Source organism: Pogona vitticeps, chromosome 12, assembly GCF_051106095.1.
Source record: "Pogona vitticeps strain Pit_001003342236 chromosome 12, PviZW2.1, whole genome shotgun sequence".
Classification (NCBI taxonomy): domain Eukaryota; kingdom Metazoa; phylum Chordata; class Lepidosauria; order Squamata; family Agamidae; genus Pogona; species Pogona vitticeps.
This window is the reverse complement of record NC_135794.1, coordinates 23943429-23963648: the sequence shown is the minus strand read 5'-3', so window position 1 is coordinate 23963648 and position 20220 is coordinate 23943429. Positions and strand designations below refer to the sequence as shown.

Genomic DNA, 20220 nt, shown 5'->3' with positions numbered 1-20220 from the left:
AGCTGTGAAAATGGATCTGCTCTATTTGGGGTCACTAAGAGGATTAACGTTCATTTCAACCAAATAGTAATGGTAGTGCCACAAAAGTAACTACTGTATTCTGGACTCACATTTCTCTGTGTGGGCAGATTTGGTAATGGTCTGCTCTATTGGAGATGAGTTTTTTTGGGATTTTTGGCTATGTTCTACAATTGAGCGAAGATTTTAAAAACGATTCTTAAAAATCCCTGCCCTCTACCATTTGCTAATTGGAGTACTAGGCAGGAAAAAAAATCTATTTTCTACACCTTCTTTAGTTACATGCAAATATTTCCCCTCTTGAAAATTTAAAACCCAATTTCCTACATGGTTGATCTTTCTCCATCAAACCAAAATGTTTCTGTCATTTGGATCAACGTATTGGTTCGAGAGGGTTGCTCGATAACATGCTGAGAAATTTGACTTTTCTGTTACGGGGCATAGAAAAGAAGGGCCTGTCCTAAAACTGCTTCCTCGAGCCATGCTTCACTTTCTTAGTCATTTTATAATCGAGATAATGAGCCCTTGTTAATAATGCAAGGAAATCGTGTTAAAGGTGAGTGGGTGCAATGTTCTTAGAACTAGGGTAAATCAACAACTTAAGTGGCTGCCTTAAAAAAAAAAAGATGTGAAGTACACATTTTTAAAATGGTTTTGGCGGTATTACATCTGTTAAATTTGCTATTGGTTTTCCTAGATTTTAATTAAGAAACTGCTCTCCTTTTCCATGTCTGGAAAAACAAACAAACAAACGAACAAAAAACCCAAACCAATATTGAACACTTTCAATAGGTGGTGTAGAGTGGCTTTTCATTACCCCCTCCCCTTCCCCATATGTATTGAGCTGCAGCTCCTACCACATGCTGGCTATCCTGATTTGGGATGATGGAATTTATGTTCCAGCTATGCTGCTTGGGGATGACGGGATTTGTCACATTGGGCCAAGGATCCTGGCTAGCTTGCTAAAAGGTTTATGGGGTTTCATTGCCCCAGCTGGAGTGAAGATTAATTGCAATTAATTTGCTTTTCTCTGCGGCCATTTGTAGCTTGTCAGACTAGAACACGGGACAGTCTCGCTGAGAAATAGCATTTTCACTTGAAACAAACGACAGCAAGCTTCTGCGCGGTAATAAAGATCTGGGGAATGTTTTGCTTTGACCATTTTGTTGCTTGTGGATCTAGCGCCTTGCTGTGCTCCTCTGAATTAGACGCCCGGGTCAATAAGTTCACCTTAGACTTTGCCCTGAATTCGCTACTTGTACAGGTTATCAGAGACAGCGAAGGGAAAGGAGTGAGATTTTTGCAGGTGGTAGCGGCAGCAGCAAGGACCATAGTTCTCAAGCCATACAACCCCCCAAACAGTTCAGCGGATGGATGGGAGTTTGATTCCTCCCCTCAGCCCCCTTCACAAGGGCTGGACTCCATGCCCCCTTCCAGCTCTGCCATTCTAAGAATGGTTGCCTGTTGGAATTAGAAAAAGGGTCACTGGCTGCTTAGGCCTACAAGCGGGATGTCTTGATTTTTCGTTCTTGAATCGGTCTGCCTGGCCAGTGCTACACGTAGCTGGTGTCCACTTAGTTCTTCAACGTCCTTGAGATCTGTGTCATTTTTTCCCTTTGCAAATAAATTCTGACATTATGTTTTTGGTATAAGAGCTTTTATCCCAAGATGACGTCAATGCAGTTGAAAGAAATTAGCCCCCAAATCAGCTATAAAAAGATGATGTGAATGGATACATAATAAGCTGCGGAGAGGGGTGCGTGCTCATGTTAAGTGTGTATAAACGGATGAATGCAACGTTCACCTAGTGGAGGGTGCTACAGTAAGAACCTTGACAATCAATTTAAAACTGAAATGTATTATCTTAATTTAGGCTTGTTAATATTAGGCGCTCTTTTAATGCTCTTAGGGCTGGATGGCATCATCAGAAATCTTCAAGGTTACTGATAGAGAATTGTTCTGTTTCCTGGCTGAAGGGCCCTTAGTTACAAGGACTCTTTGAAAGCAGAGAAAGAGTATCAGGGAAAAAAACAAAATTAAAAAAGAGGAAATGTTGTTGCACCTTAAAGGTTTTATACACATGATGGACACTGGTGTAGACGGACTGAATACCAACCAAGGTTTCTTAAGTCATTACCAAATGTAAAAATTATGCTGTTATCCATAGAAAGAGTGCATGTTTCTGCCCCTGCTCTCTTGAGGATAGCCAGGAAAAACCTAGGTTTTAGTTGCATCTTCTGTGCCGTTGATCAAAACCAGGAAGGGGCTGTTTCAAGCACTGGCCTCTCTTTTCAGGAAAGCGCTATAGCTACATTTGGGCTTGTTGCTGCCACCTCTACCATAGTAGAGCAGTTGAAATTGCCCATGTTGCCCAGAAATAACAGTTCCATCTTTGTGTCCGGGAATACAGTGCAGCCCGGTTAATTAAAGTTATTCCATGGTGCAAGAAGAATGAGCTTAGGCACAAAATTACATCTTTGTCTTAAAAAAAAGAGAGAGTAAAGCACAGCCTGGAAAGTTATTTGTAGAAATAAGTAATACTGTTAACCCCCATGCATAGCACTTCTGCCCTTTCTGTTGCTTTTAATACCAGAGGTGAGGTGAGGGGGGAGGAGAATCCATTGAAAAATCCTAAGAAAATGACCAAAAAAAAGCCCACCAGAATACCCCACAAACAGGAAAACAGTAAAGTAAGGAGCAAACTTTACTCATCACACAAGAAACTGTAGAAGAAATGAGCGCAGGCTTTTCACTAATAAATGTGGATGTTAGGAACCCAATTATATTGTTGCTTTGAAAGTACTGAAAGTTGTAAAAATCAAAACAGACAGATGTGTTACAGAAACATTGTGTTCATTTTGTTCTTCTTATCATAGGACGGCCATCGCCATCATTGGCTGTTCTGTTTATGCCGTAGTAGTTGTACTGTATTGTATTCTTTTAGATATGCACAATTTGTGGGGTTTTTGGTTTTGCAATATTTAGTCTAGAGTAGTTAGTCTTTGAATGCACATGCTTTTTTGTGTTTCTGCTGATGCACGGGGAAGAACAGCAACGGTACCTTTTAATGAAAGATGTGGGGGGTTTTTTGCCGGCCAAAATGAAGCACCTCTTCTTCCCATGGACAGCAAAACATGGCCGAGAGAGGAGTGGCGAAAGGCATGCATTCCTGGTGGATGACCTTGGTCCTCATTAATATTGCACATCAGCAACTAAAGGAAGTGAGAGGGATTTTTTTTTTAAAAAAATGGTTAGGATCATAGCAGAACCTTTCTTCACCCTGAATGCAACTATTCATTTCCACAAAAATAGCCGTCTGCTTCCCCCCCTTCTTTCCTTTTCCCCACCCCCCCATCCCTTTTTGAGGACTTTCCTAATTTAAAGTCCGATTTTGGCCATATGTCACTGCGTCTGCGGAAACAAAGGCCGCCACTGTGGTGGAAGCGCCCAGGCAACACACACATCTTTGTAGAGGGAGGCGTGTGGTAGGTGCAACTCATCCGAGGAGGTTCAGCGACTCCCCCCCCCGCCCCACCCCAGTGCTTTCGAGACGCTCTTCAGCGGCAGAACTGCAGGCCCTAGCCCAAAATAGGGCCCTGCCTGAGGCAGGGGATGAGATCACACACATAGGTGTGCACACACACACACACACACAAGCTGGATGGAGTAGTCGTTGAATATTATGTAAGAAGAGAAGGCCCTCTCGGATGAAAGACTGAGAGCCCGTCTAGGTGAATACTTGTGTCTGCATCATTAGTATAATATTGATGCAGTCATAGAACCTCATCGAGTTGATCTAATTGCCGTTTTAATGTCATCCAAGTTGGTTGGGCCACGATCCTCTCTCGACATTTTGTGAAGACCTTCTGTAGGGCCAAGACAGTCCTTTAGCACATTGGGTGCCTACAAATGTGACCTTAACATAGCATACAGGACAGTCTACCATCAAGGATGGAGACGGTCCACCGACACGACTCCCCTGTCACAGCAGATCCACTGGCTCCTGACCCATTTCTGGGCACAATTGAAAATGCTGGTTTTAACCGATAAAGCCCTAAACGGCTTGGGTCCAAGGTATTTCAAGGACCGTGTCTCCCGTTATGATCCTGCTTCGGTGTTAAGAGGATCAGGAGAGGCCTTCCTCTTGGTCCAGCCACCGTGCGGACACAGAGCAGGGCCTTCTCTGTGGCTGCTCCAGGACTGTGGAACTCCCTCCCACTGGAAGCCAGGCTGGTCCCCTCTTTGCTGTCGTTCTGCAGGCAGGCCAAGAGCTTTCTCTTCAGGCAAGCTTTCCTTGAGTGACTGGCTGTCTAAGAAGGATTTTTAAATGGATTAATGGGCTGCTTTTAAATATGTTTTTAGTATTGATTTTATTTATCATTTTTAATATAACATTTGTTTGATCCTTTTCAAAATACGTGTGCACTTAAGTGTTTTTCACTTTTTGAATATTGTGTTTTTTAACAATGTCAGCTGCTGTGGGTCCTTTTTAAGGAGAAAGGTGGGAGTAAAACTATTTAAAATAAACAAATAACTCCCATCAGAAGCCTAGCGTCCACTTAAGAGAGAGTCTGCCTTCCCTATAAAGCAGAGCACCAGGCTCTATGGCTGGCTGTATGTAATTCCAGGTCATCGGTTTGCAACTCTTAGGAAGCTGTTTGCTTTTCTGTGCTCCCCTCTGCTGACGTCTTTTCCATGAACAATGTCGTCAGATTTCCTGTTTTGTGGGGTGGAGCAGACTCCCCCACATTCTGCTCAGGCTGTGCATAGCATGAAGGTCCGGGGAGCCAGCTGCCTTCAGAAGGCAGGAAGTGTGGTTAAATGCGGCAGAGCTAAGTAAATAAAAAGTAGAGCTTCAGCGGTGAACTGCAAGTCGTCAGCCCTCCTTGGGAATTAAACTGACAGCTGGGAACACCGAATGGAGTGCTTTCGACCTTTCTCTGCTTTTCTTAAAAATCCACATTTCTGTCGTTTCGTTTCTGTTTGTTTAAATGCAGCATCTCCGTCCTCTTCGCCCTCCCGTCTCTCTCTTCCATTCAGAAACTCAGCGGCCGCTTCTCTTCCTCAACAGATTTCCGAACCCACGGAAAGGATTCTCAAAATAGACCTCGTAATGTTTCTTTTGGAATTCATAGGTTTGTTACTGCTTTAACGTTCATGCAGATTGGGAGACAAGCAAAAAAGGCGATCCTTTTGAAATGAGGAAAAAAAAAGAGAGAGGAAATCTATATTAAACAAATGAAAATTGACTAGTGAGTGGCTCCAGTATTCCATAAGGGTGTTGACAGCGTTGAAGGTCTAATCCTATAATACTGTAAATTATTTTGTAAAAAAGGCAAAATAACAAATAGGTGCATGGTATAGTAAGTCAGTGTTCTATTTATTTATTTAATTATTTAATCAGAGCAATGCATTGCTTTATGGGTGGGATCCAAGTTTAGTTGTGCTCAGAAGAGTTACATGGAAATAACAGTGCTCAAGGAGGAACTGGAAGAAAGTGGATGAGAATTTACTTTAATGGCTGGATATCCTGTTGGTTAGTTATTGTTGCCTCCAATGGTGTAAATTGTGGAGGGGAACTGCTTTTAGCTAGCAAGTTGTTAGTACACAAGCGGCAGTTGGTTAATTAACTGTAATTCATGGTTGCCTTTAATGCCGGTGCAACTAAACCCACAGGATCCTGGCTGTAGTCACCTGCAATGACATTTCTTAGATGTAACGCGTAAGCCTTGATCACATTCTGTGGATCCTCCCGTCTCCATCTCAAATTACATCCCAGAGGCCTGGCCTCCCCTAGGATTTTTGCATGAGCTTAAAGTAAATAAGAAAATCACAAGACCCAAGTAAAGGCTTTAAAATAGCAGCAAAAGTTAAAACAACAAAAGAAGAAATACATTCGGTGCACAAGCCAACATTATTTCATTTTTAATCCATGTTCATATTCAGTAGTGAATTGGTGGCATTTTGCAAAAAACATGGCGCGAGGTGGGTTTTTATTTTTTTTTTGAGCCCTTGGGCTTGCATGGTGTCTAGTTGGAAAGAAGCAGTCTTACCGCCTCGTTATTTCACCCCAACTTATTTTCCCCCCACTTCTGATTCCATGAACCCTTCTCTTCGGTTACACATCAGAAAAAAAAGGGCAAAAGGGAAGACTGATTTCTGTAATAAAAAAAAAGTAGCATGCTAATTTTGCAGAAATGCAAAATGGAACATGTTTTATTTATAAAAATCCAATCATTGAAGCAAAATTGCAGTGCATGTCACTCAGTGGAGGAAGGTAGTGACCGGTCTGCTGGTCACTGTACTGGCTGCCCAAGTGCTCGTTGCTGTGGATGATGGGCTGCGTCATGGCTGTGATCTCCCTCCTGTTTTTGATATTTCTGTCTGTCTTCATTTGGACAGACCTTCAAATGGAGTGTCTTTTCAAATGGAGGATCCCTTACGCTTTTAGTTTTTGGAAAAAAGCAAAAGAGATATACATTAAAGCCAGATGCAAAGACTGCCTTCATTTTAATATTTGCACATCTGCTTTTCGACAAGAGCTGTAGACCATACATGACTAAAGAGTTAGTCAAAATAGATTGTTGTTATTATTTTTGTAGTGCATAAAATGCTGGAGAGAGAAACTAAAACACACCTAAGCAATCCAGCACTTGTTTTGTCTCCCAAGTTGAGCACGGAACAAAAAGAACCAAATCACCAGCCACATAATCGCGAAAGCGGGGAGGGCATTTGTCCCTGCGAGAGTTCAGGATGTACAAATGCAAAAGACAGAAGTTTGTTCATAAATAGTTTTTAAAAGAGGTTTCTTAACCAAAACGTGATTGCTCTTTTTAACCCAGGGTGCTATGGTACAGAGCCTTCTTTTACATTAAAAAAAGAGAGACAGAAACACCTGTTAAAGGTGTGGGACAAATCAATATGATCAGGAAGCACACACAGGATAATAGAAGTATAACACAGAAATCAACACATTTAATGCAAATTTGTTCTAGGAGAGAACATGTGGCCGCCCACCTTAGCATGGGCTAAAACCCTCAGGTCCAGGCTGGCAGTGAAGTTTTAAGAGCAATAGCATTTTGAGAAACCTTTGTGTTGCTCCCGTTGGGGAAAAAGAACAACTCTGTTGTTTTCAACCTTCTCTTCCCTCAGGAAATCCCTTCAGGGATGCTTGAGCAGGCCATGAGTCTCTCATGCCCAGCCCCATCGTTTTGCTTCTCATTGGTTGAGTTGGTCCCAGGATACAAACAGGAAAGAACTCCTACGAAGAAATTGTCTTTGTACGGTCTTCGTTATTGCTCGATAAGTCTCGGGTGCTCTTCTTTTTCTCTTGGGAGCATCTCTTGAGTGGGAGAAAGCTGGCGAACGATAGATCGTTTAAGCATCTCAAACCATACTCTTTCCAGGTACAGGAGAGTAGATCGGCAACAAATGTCGGCCTGGCAGAAGGTCTCAACTGTAGCCTTTGAAGACTTCATTTTAGGACAGTCTCAAGCAAGCCAAAATTTCTGGGCTGTCTTCACCACTCGAGGAATGCAGAGATATATAATCTCTAAAAAGTAGGGTTCCCAACCTCTGGGAGAGAAGAGGAGGAAACTTTACTGGAAAGCTTTGACTAGGTAGACAATACAGTACCACAGTGGTGCCTCACTTAACAATTACCTCGTTAAACAACGAATCTGCTTTATGATGAGGTTTAGATAGGGAAAATTCGCTTGACGATGATCGGTTCCCTGCTTTGGGAACAGATTTTTCGCTAGATGATGATTCTAAAACAGCTGATCAGCAGCTCTAAAATGGCTCCCCGCTGTGCTTTAGGACGGATTCCTCGCTTTACAGGCACCAGAAAATGGTTGCCCTATGGTGGATCTTCACAAAACGAGCAGGTATTTAGCCCATTGGAACTCATTCAACGGTTTTCAATGCATTTCAATGGGTTTTTAAAATTCGTTTGACGAAAATTTCACTTAACAGCGATTGCAACGGAACGTATTATCATTGTCAAGCGAGGCACCACTCTATTGGCTGGACAGCTCATCTCCACTCTTATAAGCCAGCCACTTACGCACCTACGCTAACTGGACGAAGAGTTCAGAGTGGTGCCTCCTGCTTATAATCTAAGGCAGGGGCTGCCAACCCAAGGTGCCCAGAGCTTCTTGGACTACAACTCCCAGAAGCCTTCACCACGATCCGTGCGGGCCAGGATTTCTGCAGGGTGTTGGGTGGGCAAAGGCTGGTGCAGAGGGAAACCTTTTCCCCAACCCCCTAGCAAAGAGACAGTCCGCCTTGTTCAGAGTTTATTTATTAAAGGGACGGTTCCTGCCAGGCTTCTTGCATGAAATGTTTTTCTTGCTCATGGTTTGTTTATTCAAAAATAAGAACTCCCAGGAGGAAAGCCGCTCTCCTGAGAACCTGTTGCCATAGATGCCAGCGGCTTCTGTGATGCTTCATCATAGTTAAGGATGACAACATACAGACGGAGGATACGTTTCTGTTTGTTGAGAATTAGGCATTCGGGATTTAAAATACCCACATGCATTATCCCCTAATGATCGTTTTTGAGGATAACCTACGATGCAATAGCCAAATCCTAACATTTGTTTTTAAAAAAACTCATCTTTACCACTTTAATATTTTATATATTTTCTTCCATTCCTTTCTCCTGCTCCTCTTCAGATGATAATGCAGGACAAGCAAAGCAAGGTTTGCCCTCTAGCTATGTCCTGGAGCCGTCGTTCCCAACTTTGGATGTTCTTGGACTGAACCTTGACCCCAAGCTGGGATTTCTGGGATTTGTAGTCCAAGAACACCCAAGGTTGAGTCAGAGGATGTGGATAGTGTTTGGAGGGGAGCTACAGTATTTCTATATATAGATTCTTTCACTTTGTCCTGTAGAGCAGTGGTCCCCAACTTTGGGCCTCCAGATGTCCTTGGACTTCAACTCCCAGAAATCCTGGCCAGAAGAGGTGGTGGTGAAGGCTTCTGGGAGTTGTAAGTCCAAGAACATCTGGAGGCCCAAGGTTGGGGAACACTGCTGTAGAGTCCCGAGGAGATTGCAGATAACCTGGAATTCCTTGTCCCCCTTAAGGCAGAGCTTGGCGTCACACAGGCTGTGGGTTGCTTAAGACCTGCCAAGCCACTCCAAAATTTTAGCATTTGAAGAATGCTGGGGGAAATGATGCAACCTTGTGTTAAGAAACAAGTGGTTTTCTGTTTGGTTGTTTTCTTTTCTTGAACAGTTAAAAAAAAGAGAGTTCACAATTACCTTAAAAGCACCAGGAAATTTTCATTCTCCTTCCTTCACAGTCTATAATTGGGGACTTCCTGCCTCTTTGGTTGGGTGCTGGTCTGTTACCTGGATGTGTATGTGTTTACCGACATTCTATTATTATATTTATAATATACAGTAAGTTGGTGGGGAGGGAAACAGGAGACAAGGAGAAAGTAGGAGTGTGTTGAGCCACTACTAGCGTGCATAAAGTTTCAGGTGGAGAACCTGTGGCAGGCAGGGTTAGGAGAAAATGACGTCTCGCACATGAGCCAGGGAAGAGGGGGGAAGGACTGAGCGTGCATGTCTTAGAGCAATTGTTGTAAAACCCTCCTGTCCGCCGAAACTGCTTGACTGTTTGAGAACACTCTCCTATAGAACGCTCTTGGCCTGATCTTTGATCCAGTCTGGTGCTTTGCTATCCAGATGTTTCCCTTCATCTGTCCCAGATGCAGGAGAGGATGTGCTATCATCCATGTTCTCTCTGTTGCCTGACTTTGGAGTGGCTTTTTCATGGTGCTCAGGCCCATGCCTTGCTTTATCACTGACTTTAGGTTATGGGACAGTCCATTCAGTGGCCCCAGCAGTCAGGTGCAAATAAGTAAAGAATCCTCACAAAATTTCTCTTCCTTTGCAAAACAGCACATCTCGATGCACTGAGAGGCCTGTTGAAATAATGGTCGGCTGCAGTGAGCTATATAGAGGCCCTTAGAGCCTCTCATTTTTGGTCAGGCTGAAGGCAGGCCAGTTCTGGATACTGGAGCAATACAGCACCAACTGGGTAGCAAAGTTCTCATCTTTTCATATATATACTTCCTGCACATGGATGAAAAGATGAGAACTTCCCAGTTGGTGCCATGTTGCTCCAGTATCCAGAACTGGTCTGCCTTCATCCTGACCAAAAAAAGGAGAGGCTTTACAGGCCTGTGTAAAAGATCTGGATTCTGCCTCAGCAGTGGGTTCAACTCTTGAATCTATCTCTTGTCTTTCAGCCTCCGTGCTTTCTCCCTTCATCAAACAACACCCACACCAAGGATGTGGTGTTGTCCACTTTAAAAATATAGCTGAGTGTAGCGAGTATTTGTGTGCAGAATTGGGTCTGTGATACTGGGGGGGGGGGGGAATATAACCATAAAAACAGGGCAAATGTGTTCTGAGTGTTCGGAAGCCCACCTTGAACCAGCGGCTGACGGCGTTCCGTCTGAGCTCCTTAACTTTGTCCCCTTTTAATCTGGTTGTGCGAGAGGCAGGACAATCTGGGGAACACTTTGTTTCCATCGTGTTCCAGTGTCTGATTACAGGCTCTAAATTACCGAAGGAGCCTGAGCGAAAGAGTCGGTGCGTGCCCTTCTTTTATACCGCTGTGTATCAGGTGGAAAGTTGTAAACCCATCAGCTTTAATCGAGTAACTGACGCATGATTGTAAACAAGGTGAGAAGTCATCATCCTGAGAGAGCTGTGATCTTCTTCATCATCTTCTTCTTGGTGTTGCTAATGCTTGAAGAGAAGAAGCCAGAACTGCTGGGTTACTTGAAACAGTACTTTGTGCATGGCTGCAGAAACCATAGAAATAAGTCCTCTTTGTTGGTGGTGCTTGTGCACAAATTGTTACGGTGGCTTTAAAGCTTTAGGCGGACAAGAAGAAGGGTCCTCCTGATTCGAGCACCTCTTAAGCAACTTCCTCTGGCTTCAAGAGGCTTCGCTGAACTGAACAAAGGTTAGTCCCTTTCCAGAGTCATGGTGGCCCTAGGAGGCAGGATACCCTGGATGGTGTTCTGCAGGTGGCCATTTCAAGACCCAGATCAGTCCTGAACCACAGATAAATCTTGCGGGAAAGCCTAATAATCAGCAGCATGTTGGGATTTTTTTGTGATTTTAGAAAGATTAGGAGAAGAGCAAAGAGGTGTTGGGCTTTGAGAGTCAGGGGTAAAAAGAGGAATTGGACACAGATGTGTTACTTCAAAGCTGACATCTTTTAGGGGATGGAAGCAACTAGGAGCTGGGGGGGGGGACTGGCTTTCCCTGCTTCATCCCTGAAATGTCCTCCTGCTGGCCGGAATTGCAGTAGAAAGGAAAGGCAGTTTTGCTTTGCTGCCTTTCACCCTGCTCCCCTTCAAAAGGGAGGAGGAGAGAGTTTTTCCTTTTTGGTAATCTCCCAGCCCAGCCTGAGAACTGATCGGGGTTGCCTTGCCTTTGAACTCTGGACAGTCTTCACCTGAACAGCTTTTCTGGGACAAGCGGGGGATCCTTTCGGTTCCTTCCCACATCCTTTGCCGTGACCTGCATCACCCAGCCCATGGGGAGCTTGACCTGTCTGTCCTCCTCCTCCTCCTCCTCTTTGTCCTCCCTTCTACGTGCTGACTTGCCTGTGAGCTGGCTTGGAGCAGGATCCTTTTCGACTCTGTGGGAAAAAAAGCAACCCTTATTGCTTTTCGCCCCTGTCACGATGGCTCTGGCCGAGGGAGCACAGGATGACTCAACAGTAGTGACAAGCAAGAGTCTGCATTCGGGGGTCATCCCAGGTTGGTGTCTCGTTTATTTGCCCTTTGATTCCGAGTAGTCCCACTTGTTTTGCTTTCCCTATTCGAGGATTCCCTCTGCCCCTCTGTGTTGTTGTTGTAGCTGCTGCTTTAACTTAGTGAATTATTTCTCTCCAGGTATTTGAAAATGAGGAAAGAGACAAAGCAGTGTGAAAATATAGAACAAGCATGGATCGGTTGTAATAAACACCAATTATTAGTATTGGTATTAGTAGTATTTCAAAACCCAGCTTTTTTTCCTACTGTGTAATAGAGGGTTGCATATCATCACATCCATCATCTTTGCACACAAGAATGAAGGACTGAAAAATTATTACCCTCGTTCCTTGAAACAGTGAATTATTTTTGCAGAGGTCTCAGTAAGAGAAGAAGATATGAATGAGAACAACTTGTGTGAATGAAGCAAAAGTGCAAAAATATCAGTTTAGAGAGATGTTTTCCACAGAGGGAGTTTGCACAAATTATGAAGACTTCGATGAGGCAAAATGATAATAATTTAACTCTTTGTCTCACTCTCAAGTGGAGGTGAGGAATCTCAGGAGGCTTGAAAATTCCTTGCTGGTGTGTCTTGTTGAGGCAGCCTAAACTGACGAGAACGAATAGCTTTACTAATAGTCTTTGTTACATCTATTGTGTGAGGCTGGAAACAGCCTAGGTCCTGTCCATCTGTAGACAAAATGCAGAATGAAAAGGGGGGCAGGAACCACAAGGGGTGGGGAATGGGGCTTTGGATCATCTCAGAATCATAGACTAGTATTTGCTTGTGACTCATAACTAGTGTTAAGGGACGTGGTGGCGCTGTGAGTTAAACCGCAGAAGCCTCTATGCTGCCAGGTCAGAAGACCAGCAGTCATAAGATCGAATCCACATGATGGAGTGAGCTCCCGTCGCTTGTCCCAGCTCCCGCCAACCTAGCGGTTCGAAAGCATGCAAATGCAAATAGATAAATAGGGACCACTTCGGTGGGAAGGTAACAGTGTTCCGTGTCTAAGTCGCACTGGCCATGTGACCACGGAAGATTGTCTTCGGACAAAACGCTGGCTCTATGGGTTGGAAACGGGGATGAGCACCACCCCCTAGAGTCGAACACGACTGGACAAAAATTGTCAAGGGGAACCTTTACCTTTACCATAACTAGTGTTAGACCTATACCTTTAATGGCATTTTTCGTAATTGTTGTTCAACACTAAGTTCATTGCGTCTGCTTTCACTTGGAGGCAGCAACAGGGCACTAAAATATTAGAGCTGGAAGAAACCGTAGGGACCATATTGCACAATTCTGTTCCTTGTTGGAACCTTGAGATCCTATCAGGTAGAGAAGAAATTTTTACAAAGCAGAAGAAACTGAATGCTTTTTCTTAGGTTACTTAATGTATCCGGGTAGCACAATTCACGCCCATTCTCTTTTTTGCTTTTTTCATATTCTTTTTCTTTCCTCTCCTCCCTTCCTCCCCTTTTTTTCTTCTCTGCTGAACAATTCATGTTAGGACTGAAGTATAAAATTCTGGACACTGAGACTCCAGATACTTTTCCCTTGACATTTTGCTGTCTTCTGTCCTCCCCCCCCCCCCGCCTGCCTTTCCCTTCCTTCTCTCATTTTTGCTTCGAGGCTTTGATTTAAATTTAAAATTAAATGGGCGATTTCCAGAATAATAAATGGAAGGACATCTGAAGAGTCTTAAGGACTGAGCTTCGAGCAAGAGAGTTGCAGGGAATGGAACCTTGGAACCGTGTAATTTCTGAAGGCCTTTATGTGGCGTGCGGGATCAGCTGCTGGCTCTTTAAAATTATTCACTGGAAGAAGTTCTGGATGGCCTAGGATTAAATGCAATCCTGGAGTGTGGTTTTACTATGAAAAATAACATTTTTAAAAACACAGTTTCATAGTTATCAGGATCTCCTCATTATGTGTGTATGTGGGGTGTGTGTGTGTGTAAAGTCTTCTGTGTACTGCTGAGCCAAAATAGTTTCCAATTGTTTTTTTTTTTTTGTTTTAAAATGGAGCCAAAAAGGGGTTTTATTCCTTGTCTTGCAATTCAAAGAGTTGTTCTTTGTGGGGTAGTTAATGGCATAAATAGAAAGACTTACAGTTTCATTAAAATGTATATTAGAGAGAACATCGAGGTTTGCATGTAGAGAGATTTAAACCACAGCTTTTAAGGTTTAAGAGACCTACAGAAACATTTTTTTTTAAAAAAAAGTGCCAGGGTGGGGAAATTTGAAGTGAGTAAAGGTTGAGATAGCTCACATTCTCCCTCCCATCTTTTTCCCCCAGAAGTAATCCTAAGCTACAGCTAAATATTTAATGAACCATATACATTTTAATTTAAACTTTGGTTCATGGCATACATAAATATTCTGTTGTGTTCTGTAGTATCTATTTGTTGTATAGACTATATATATTTCTGTTGTCGTACACCGTTTTGGAATATTTGAGGTTGAGCAGTACACAAATACTCGGAAGTCCTCCTCCGACTCTAAGGTAGACTGCTCTGCTGCTAATTCCAGAAATTCCATTCAGCAGCTTCCTATAAACTCTGGCGGACAGCTTCTTATCTCATCAGATTTGTCTAACAAGATTCAGAGCCGTGTAAGCCAATAACGGCTGTTCCTGCCACCTTTTGCAACCCCTTCGTTTCTCTGTTTTTCATGAATGCCAGTGTTTGGAAAGCTCTGGTTCACATGGTCGACTTTGCCGAACATGCAGGTACCTGTCAGGCACATTATTCTTTTGTATGTGACTAATACCTTTCTTGCTTTGGGCAAGTGGAAATGACTGAGAAATTAGTCAGTTGATTTGTCCGGTTGTCATTGCGAGACCAACGATGTATTCCTCCAAGGCAGCCTTGAGATGGCCTGACACGTCAGCCTTGCCAAATACCTTTAACAGGGAGATAAATCAAACATTTTTCATGCCCAAGAAGCAGGATAAATCGTGTTCGCCTTACACTGTTCCCGGCACAGTGCAGATTTGCTTGAAAGCAAGGATGGAGACTTGCTGTCACATTGGACTTAAGTTGCACTGATTTGACTCAGCCGCAACATGTTTTTTTTTTTCAATGACTGGGGCTGGAAGCCATCCGCCGCTCCTTTCTATCTGGGGGGGGGGGGGGGGATAAACTTGTTTTTAATAGGGACTCAGGACTTGGTACCAAAACCTCGGGCTCAGACTTGAGACTTGTATCCAAAGACTTTCCAACATCCCTGTTTAAAGGTGTCCTGTTCTTCTTCCTAGACAGTGGGTACGGATGTTCAGTTTGGACCCATGAAACTCCGCCAAGACCAACTTCAGGTAAGCCTTGCAGGAAATTAAGAGGCCCATCTAAATTCTGATGCCTGTGGAGACCAAGCCATCTTATTCCATTCTGTTGTGCTCTTTGTTTCTCAATCAACCATCTCTGTGTGTGCATCAGTGTGATTTCTGGCATTCACCAACATACGTCGCTCACAGTCGTAGATAAACAAATGAAGAATTGATAAATTACAGGCCACTAGGTCGGTTCTGAGTTATGTTTTTTTCTCCAAGGTTTTCTAGGTATAGATAAGTGATCCCCTCTTCCCTTCTTCCAGGGGTGTTCTGGGAATGTGCAGCTTGCCCAAGGCTACCCAGGCTGGCTCTTTTCCTAGAAGGCCTAGTGGGGAATCTTACTCCCCATGGTACTCCAACTTACGGAGCTATCCAAGTTTTTCCTGGTGTTTTATCCCTCAAGTGGCTTCTGAAGGTCACTTCATGAGTTTGAACTTCACATTTATTCTTTCCTCCCCTCCACCCCACCCCCACCCTCTGCCATCTAGCCGATCACAATATCTCTTCCATTCCTGACTCTCTGTGGCTTATTCAGGATTCAGGAACTTTAGAAAAAGAGATTGCGAAGCAGGACTCTCTAGAGGAGGCGAGGAGGCAGTGGTTTAGTGGGTTACAACATGCTCTTCTTGGTCATAAATTAGCTTTGATGCAGCTAGCTGGATGTACAAAAGTGAATTAGAGGGGAGTGGATGGATTTGCATATGACAAAGAGTTTTGTCCTCTCGGCCAGCAGAGGCTAGAAACGCAAGTAGAGTTTTCAAAAAGGCCAAAGTCTGCCTCTTTCCCACTTCTCTCTTGTAAAAATGTGCGTTAGGTGCAAATTATGAGATTTATTGAGAGACATTCCAACCACCTTAATCCAAAATGTAAGCACTGTTGGAATGCCTGGAATTGCAAACAAGTATTAACCAAAGCAAAGTATGCCCCTGGGGAGTTAAATGCAGTGGCCAGATATTGAAATTTTACGCAAGGGAGAATAATATCACCAAGCAATCAGATTCAGAAAATATAGGGTCCTGCCTTGTAGATAGCTGTGGTCTACTCAGCCTCATGGGAATTGGTTTAGCATAGTGTTCCCTCACGTTACATGAGGATGCATGTGAATAATATGAATGGGTGGGAATCAGAGCACACACCCCTCGCATCCAATCAGCCTTTTCTTTCCCAGTGCAGTATTTTGTGTATGACAAAGAGACCCACACCATGGGGTCCAGTCATGGTGGCTGGCATGCACCCCCTTGCTGCTTTAAGAAACACAACCCCCCTCTTGAATTTTGAGCCTTGGAGAGACCTGTGGGCTGGGGGTGCCAGCTCTGTGCTGTCATTTGAGGAATGCCATTCTCTGCACCCTCTGATGGGAGATGACTCTTTTTCTCGTCCATGGGAACTGAATTTTGTCCAAGGTGCTCTGAGGAAGGAACAGCGTATTTGGCCTTTCTTGTAACAACTTCATATCACTGTGTACAAAAAGCCAAGTTGGTAATCATAACAAAAACTTTGTTTTTACACACACAAAAAGGAGGGGAAAGTGAGAAAAAAAAAGTGTCTTAGTTCAGGAGGTGGCAGAAATGCTGGATTTATTTTTACATGAAATTAAATTAAAATGATGAAATGAAGAAGTCATGGGGGTGGTCAGATTTTTGTGTGGAAGAACATTGAGCTCCTGGCCTCAGAACTCTTTAATGCTAAGGGTCAGACTAGATGTAAAATGAAGTGTGAATTTCCTCTCATGCATGCTGTGGTTTCCAAACTGTGTGCCGTGGTGCCCTGGGGTGCCCCCAAACCCAGGGAATCTGCAGAAATAATACTCCCGCTGGGCTGTCCTCTTCTTTCTCCCTGTCCCCCAAAGGGGACAGAGCCACAGCCGGTGAGTGGCTGGCAGGTCAAAGGAACATTCATGCGTGTCCCTTCCCCCAATGGGATCTCCTCAGAGATGCATGCTTCAATACTCAGACTTGCAAATTTAATCCATGTAAACCGTCCAGTGGCAGAGCAAAGCACGCCAAATGCAAGATTCGTAGGTGAGGAAAATAGTGTGCTATAACAAAGAATCATTTTTCACCATCTGAAAAATACGATGAAACATATTGGTGCGTTGGATTCTCAACATATAGCTCTGCAAGTGTTCATCTCTTTAGATGGACTTGTCCTTTAGGTGGACTGTAGAATTTTCTTCATATTTACAGTGCTTAACAATACTGGGGCCTTTTATGTTTTTTATTATATGCCCACTCTCAAACTCCCTACCCTCAATGTGCATAAAGTTCTTCTTACTGAGCTTCTACTTCATGGAAGAACAGTGGTCTGGAATAAAAACAAATCCAACCTTAATCAAATAGAACTTACTTGTCTTTCACATAACACACAGCTCTCTGGTGTTTTTACTGCAACAGACTAATCCTCCCCTTGAGAGTGTTCTTCGCCTCTGGCAGGATAGGGTTCTTTCAATCCGTTCTTGTTTCTAACTTTTCCTTTTCTTCTTTCCCTGCTAGGTACTTCTAGTGTTTGCCAAAGAAGACAACCAGAGCAACGGATTCTGCTGGGCCTGTGAAAAGGCCGGGTTTCGCTGTAACATCGCCAGGACCCCTGAATCTGCTCTCGAGTGTTTTCTGGATAAGCACCATGAAATCATCATCATTGATCACAGACATTCGAAACATTTTGATGCAGAAGCGCTGTGCAGGTGAGCCATCTTGTGCCTTTCATGGAAGGACAGACTGCCCTTTGGGTCCTCCCAGTGACCAGCTCTTGCGGTGCCCATCAGGGACAGTGAACGCGAGGTCTTTGTCTCTCTTCAGAGTCATCTAGTATTGCAGCACCCACCCCGATCCCTGGCTGGTGGCTGGTGGCTGAGTCTGGGGGAAAAGCAATCTTTCAGAGCAGGGAGGAAGCTTTGAACTTATCTCGCTCAACCTTTCCATGGTGAGGAGGCGAAGCAAGAGGAATATTTGAAACCCTGCTTTTGGATAGTATTAGGAATATTTACTTATTTCTCCAAAGCAAACTCCTCTTGGATGTTTTCTGTCCTCTGGACAAGATAGAACTTTTGTGCATTTTTCTTTGCTTTTAGCCATCTTTTGTGCGAAAAGCTAGTGAAAGCATTTTTTTGTGGGGCGGGGGGAACACTTTATCAGGAAACAAGAAAGCCTTGACCCAAATCCTGTTGCATGGTTACATCGGGAGCAGGGCAGTGGTATAACTTGCAGGAGCAAATTGCAGTTGATAAATGAGTCTCTGATTGGATTCCTCATTGCGTACCAGTTGGATGGCTCAGCACGTAAGCAGGAAACCACGTGAGAATTCATGAACTGACAGCAGTTTTCCACTGTGAGTTATGTCATCTCCCTTCCACTGGCATAACTACGCAACAGGATTTTGGCTGTTGCACTTTGCTTAGAAAGCCGTGTATATAAAATAGACAGTGCAAAAAACGCTGTTCTTTTGTGAATGCCACTGCAAATAAAGAAAACTAAGATCTTTCTGCTCTTACCTAGAAGCAAGACATTTTGCATCCGTGAATGAAAATTATATAAGCACTGTCCTCTTTATTCAAAAAAGAATTTGATTTGATTTTACTAAATGATTTTGATGTCTTTCTGTTTCTAAGGTCCATTAGAACAACAAAACCATCTGAAAACACTGTCATTATTGGTGTCGTGCGGAGGTAAATGACAAACCATCATTATGTTCTTGTGTAAAATGATTAATTCAAAGTCCTTGGTTGCAGGAAGCCCCTTGTCTGTAAAATAATGGACTTTAGTTTTCTACATTGCTCCTAAACATGTCCATGTGACCGTTAGGGCTGTAGTTAATAGGTAAATAATTTGGAAAACAGAGGAAGTTGTCCATTTTGCTCAATGTATTGGGGTAGGGTTTTTAGCACCTTGGAGAGCTCCCTGGAGTAGATTCACCACTCCTACCACATTGAAGCCACCTGTCTCCACCGCGTCTTGGGTCTAGCGATAGAGCTGATGATTTGATTTCCATGGCCAAACATTAATTTGGAGAACAGGAGGGGGTCATTTGGCGAAGGGAATCAAAAAGCCACAGTGGCTCCTACTTTTAGGCTCAGATTCCATGATACCCTGTCACAGAGTCCGGATCCAGGCTCGAAGCAACATTTCCTTTAGTTAAACCACCCAATTCATACTGCTTGTAACCTAATATATACTTTCAGATATAATATCTATAATAGGTACTTGTGCTAGTGATTACAGAAGGTACAATACACCTTGACTCACAAGAATCTTAGAGTTTCTCAATCAAAGGGGTGGGCAAGGATCAATTTTCCATCACGCTCTGGAGGAGAAGATGATGCAGGTTACCTTGCACGTGGTGCTGACTGTGAGCACAACAGGACGGACAGTTCGGCAGGCCAGCTGGAAAGAAGGTTCCCTCCCTGAGCTCTCTGGTTTGCCAAGGCCACAGATTTTTTCTCTTCCTTCCAGCCTGTTTCCAAGCAGAAGGCCATGGAAGTCATATTTCTTGCACGCAGTCTGAAGATCCATGACTATGTTTGTAGTTTAGTTTAGTTTTTTTTTTTTTTTTTGGACTGCATTCGAGTTACAGCTTCAAAGCAGGATAGGCCTTTTTAAGGTGGCTGGGTTTTTCTTTTGTTTTCAATGGCGATTTCCATGGAATCCAGCAGGATTTAGGCCGGTGGGACCCTTCCCAGTTTGCAGCCAAGGCACCCTCTTTGCCAAAGAACTTTAGAGGGTGAAACCCCAGATGCAGCTAAAGGCTGCAGATCTTAGTAGCATCAACTGGGCGGCGGGGGGGGGGGAATTACAGCAGTGTAGAAATTTCTAAAGTGTTCTCCTGGTGTGTGTTTATTGGAGTATTGTGTTTGGGATTTGTGCCAATAAGTAGTTAGTTTTGGGATTATTCTTGTTTTTCTTCTCCTTCTGATGAGTGATGGTCATTATAATGTGCTACATCTTGCCATTTCCCCCCCCCCCCTTTTTTTCCTTTTTAAGACATGCAGATCGTGAAGAATCCTCCATATTACCCTTCCTTTCTGCTGGCTTCACAAGAGTAAGTATATTGCTTTTCATCTTTTTGCCTCCCAGTCTATGTCCAGAAATAGT

The 20220-nt window shown here is 43.6% G+C and overlaps 1 protein-coding gene across 3 annotated transcripts in view; it reads left to right on the top strand.

Moving 5' to 3' along the window:
• Window positions 1-20220, top strand: part of PDE8A (phosphodiesterase 8A) — a 99021-nt gene that overhangs the window by 54917 nt on the left and 23884 nt on the right. For 2 of the 3 annotated variants that reach the window (XM_072981604.2, XM_072981603.2), the window contains exons 2-5: window positions 15062-15118; window positions 17626-17816; window positions 18741-18797; window positions 20110-20167. In XM_072981604.2, coding sequence (XP_072837705.2) covers window positions 15062-15118; window positions 17626-17816; window positions 18741-18797; window positions 20110-20167 — 363 coding nt within the window. The remainder of the gene's footprint in view (window positions 1-15061; window positions 15119-17625; window positions 17817-18740; window positions 18798-20109; window positions 20168-20220) is intronic. The other variant, XM_072981605.2, reaches the window with a different exon arrangement.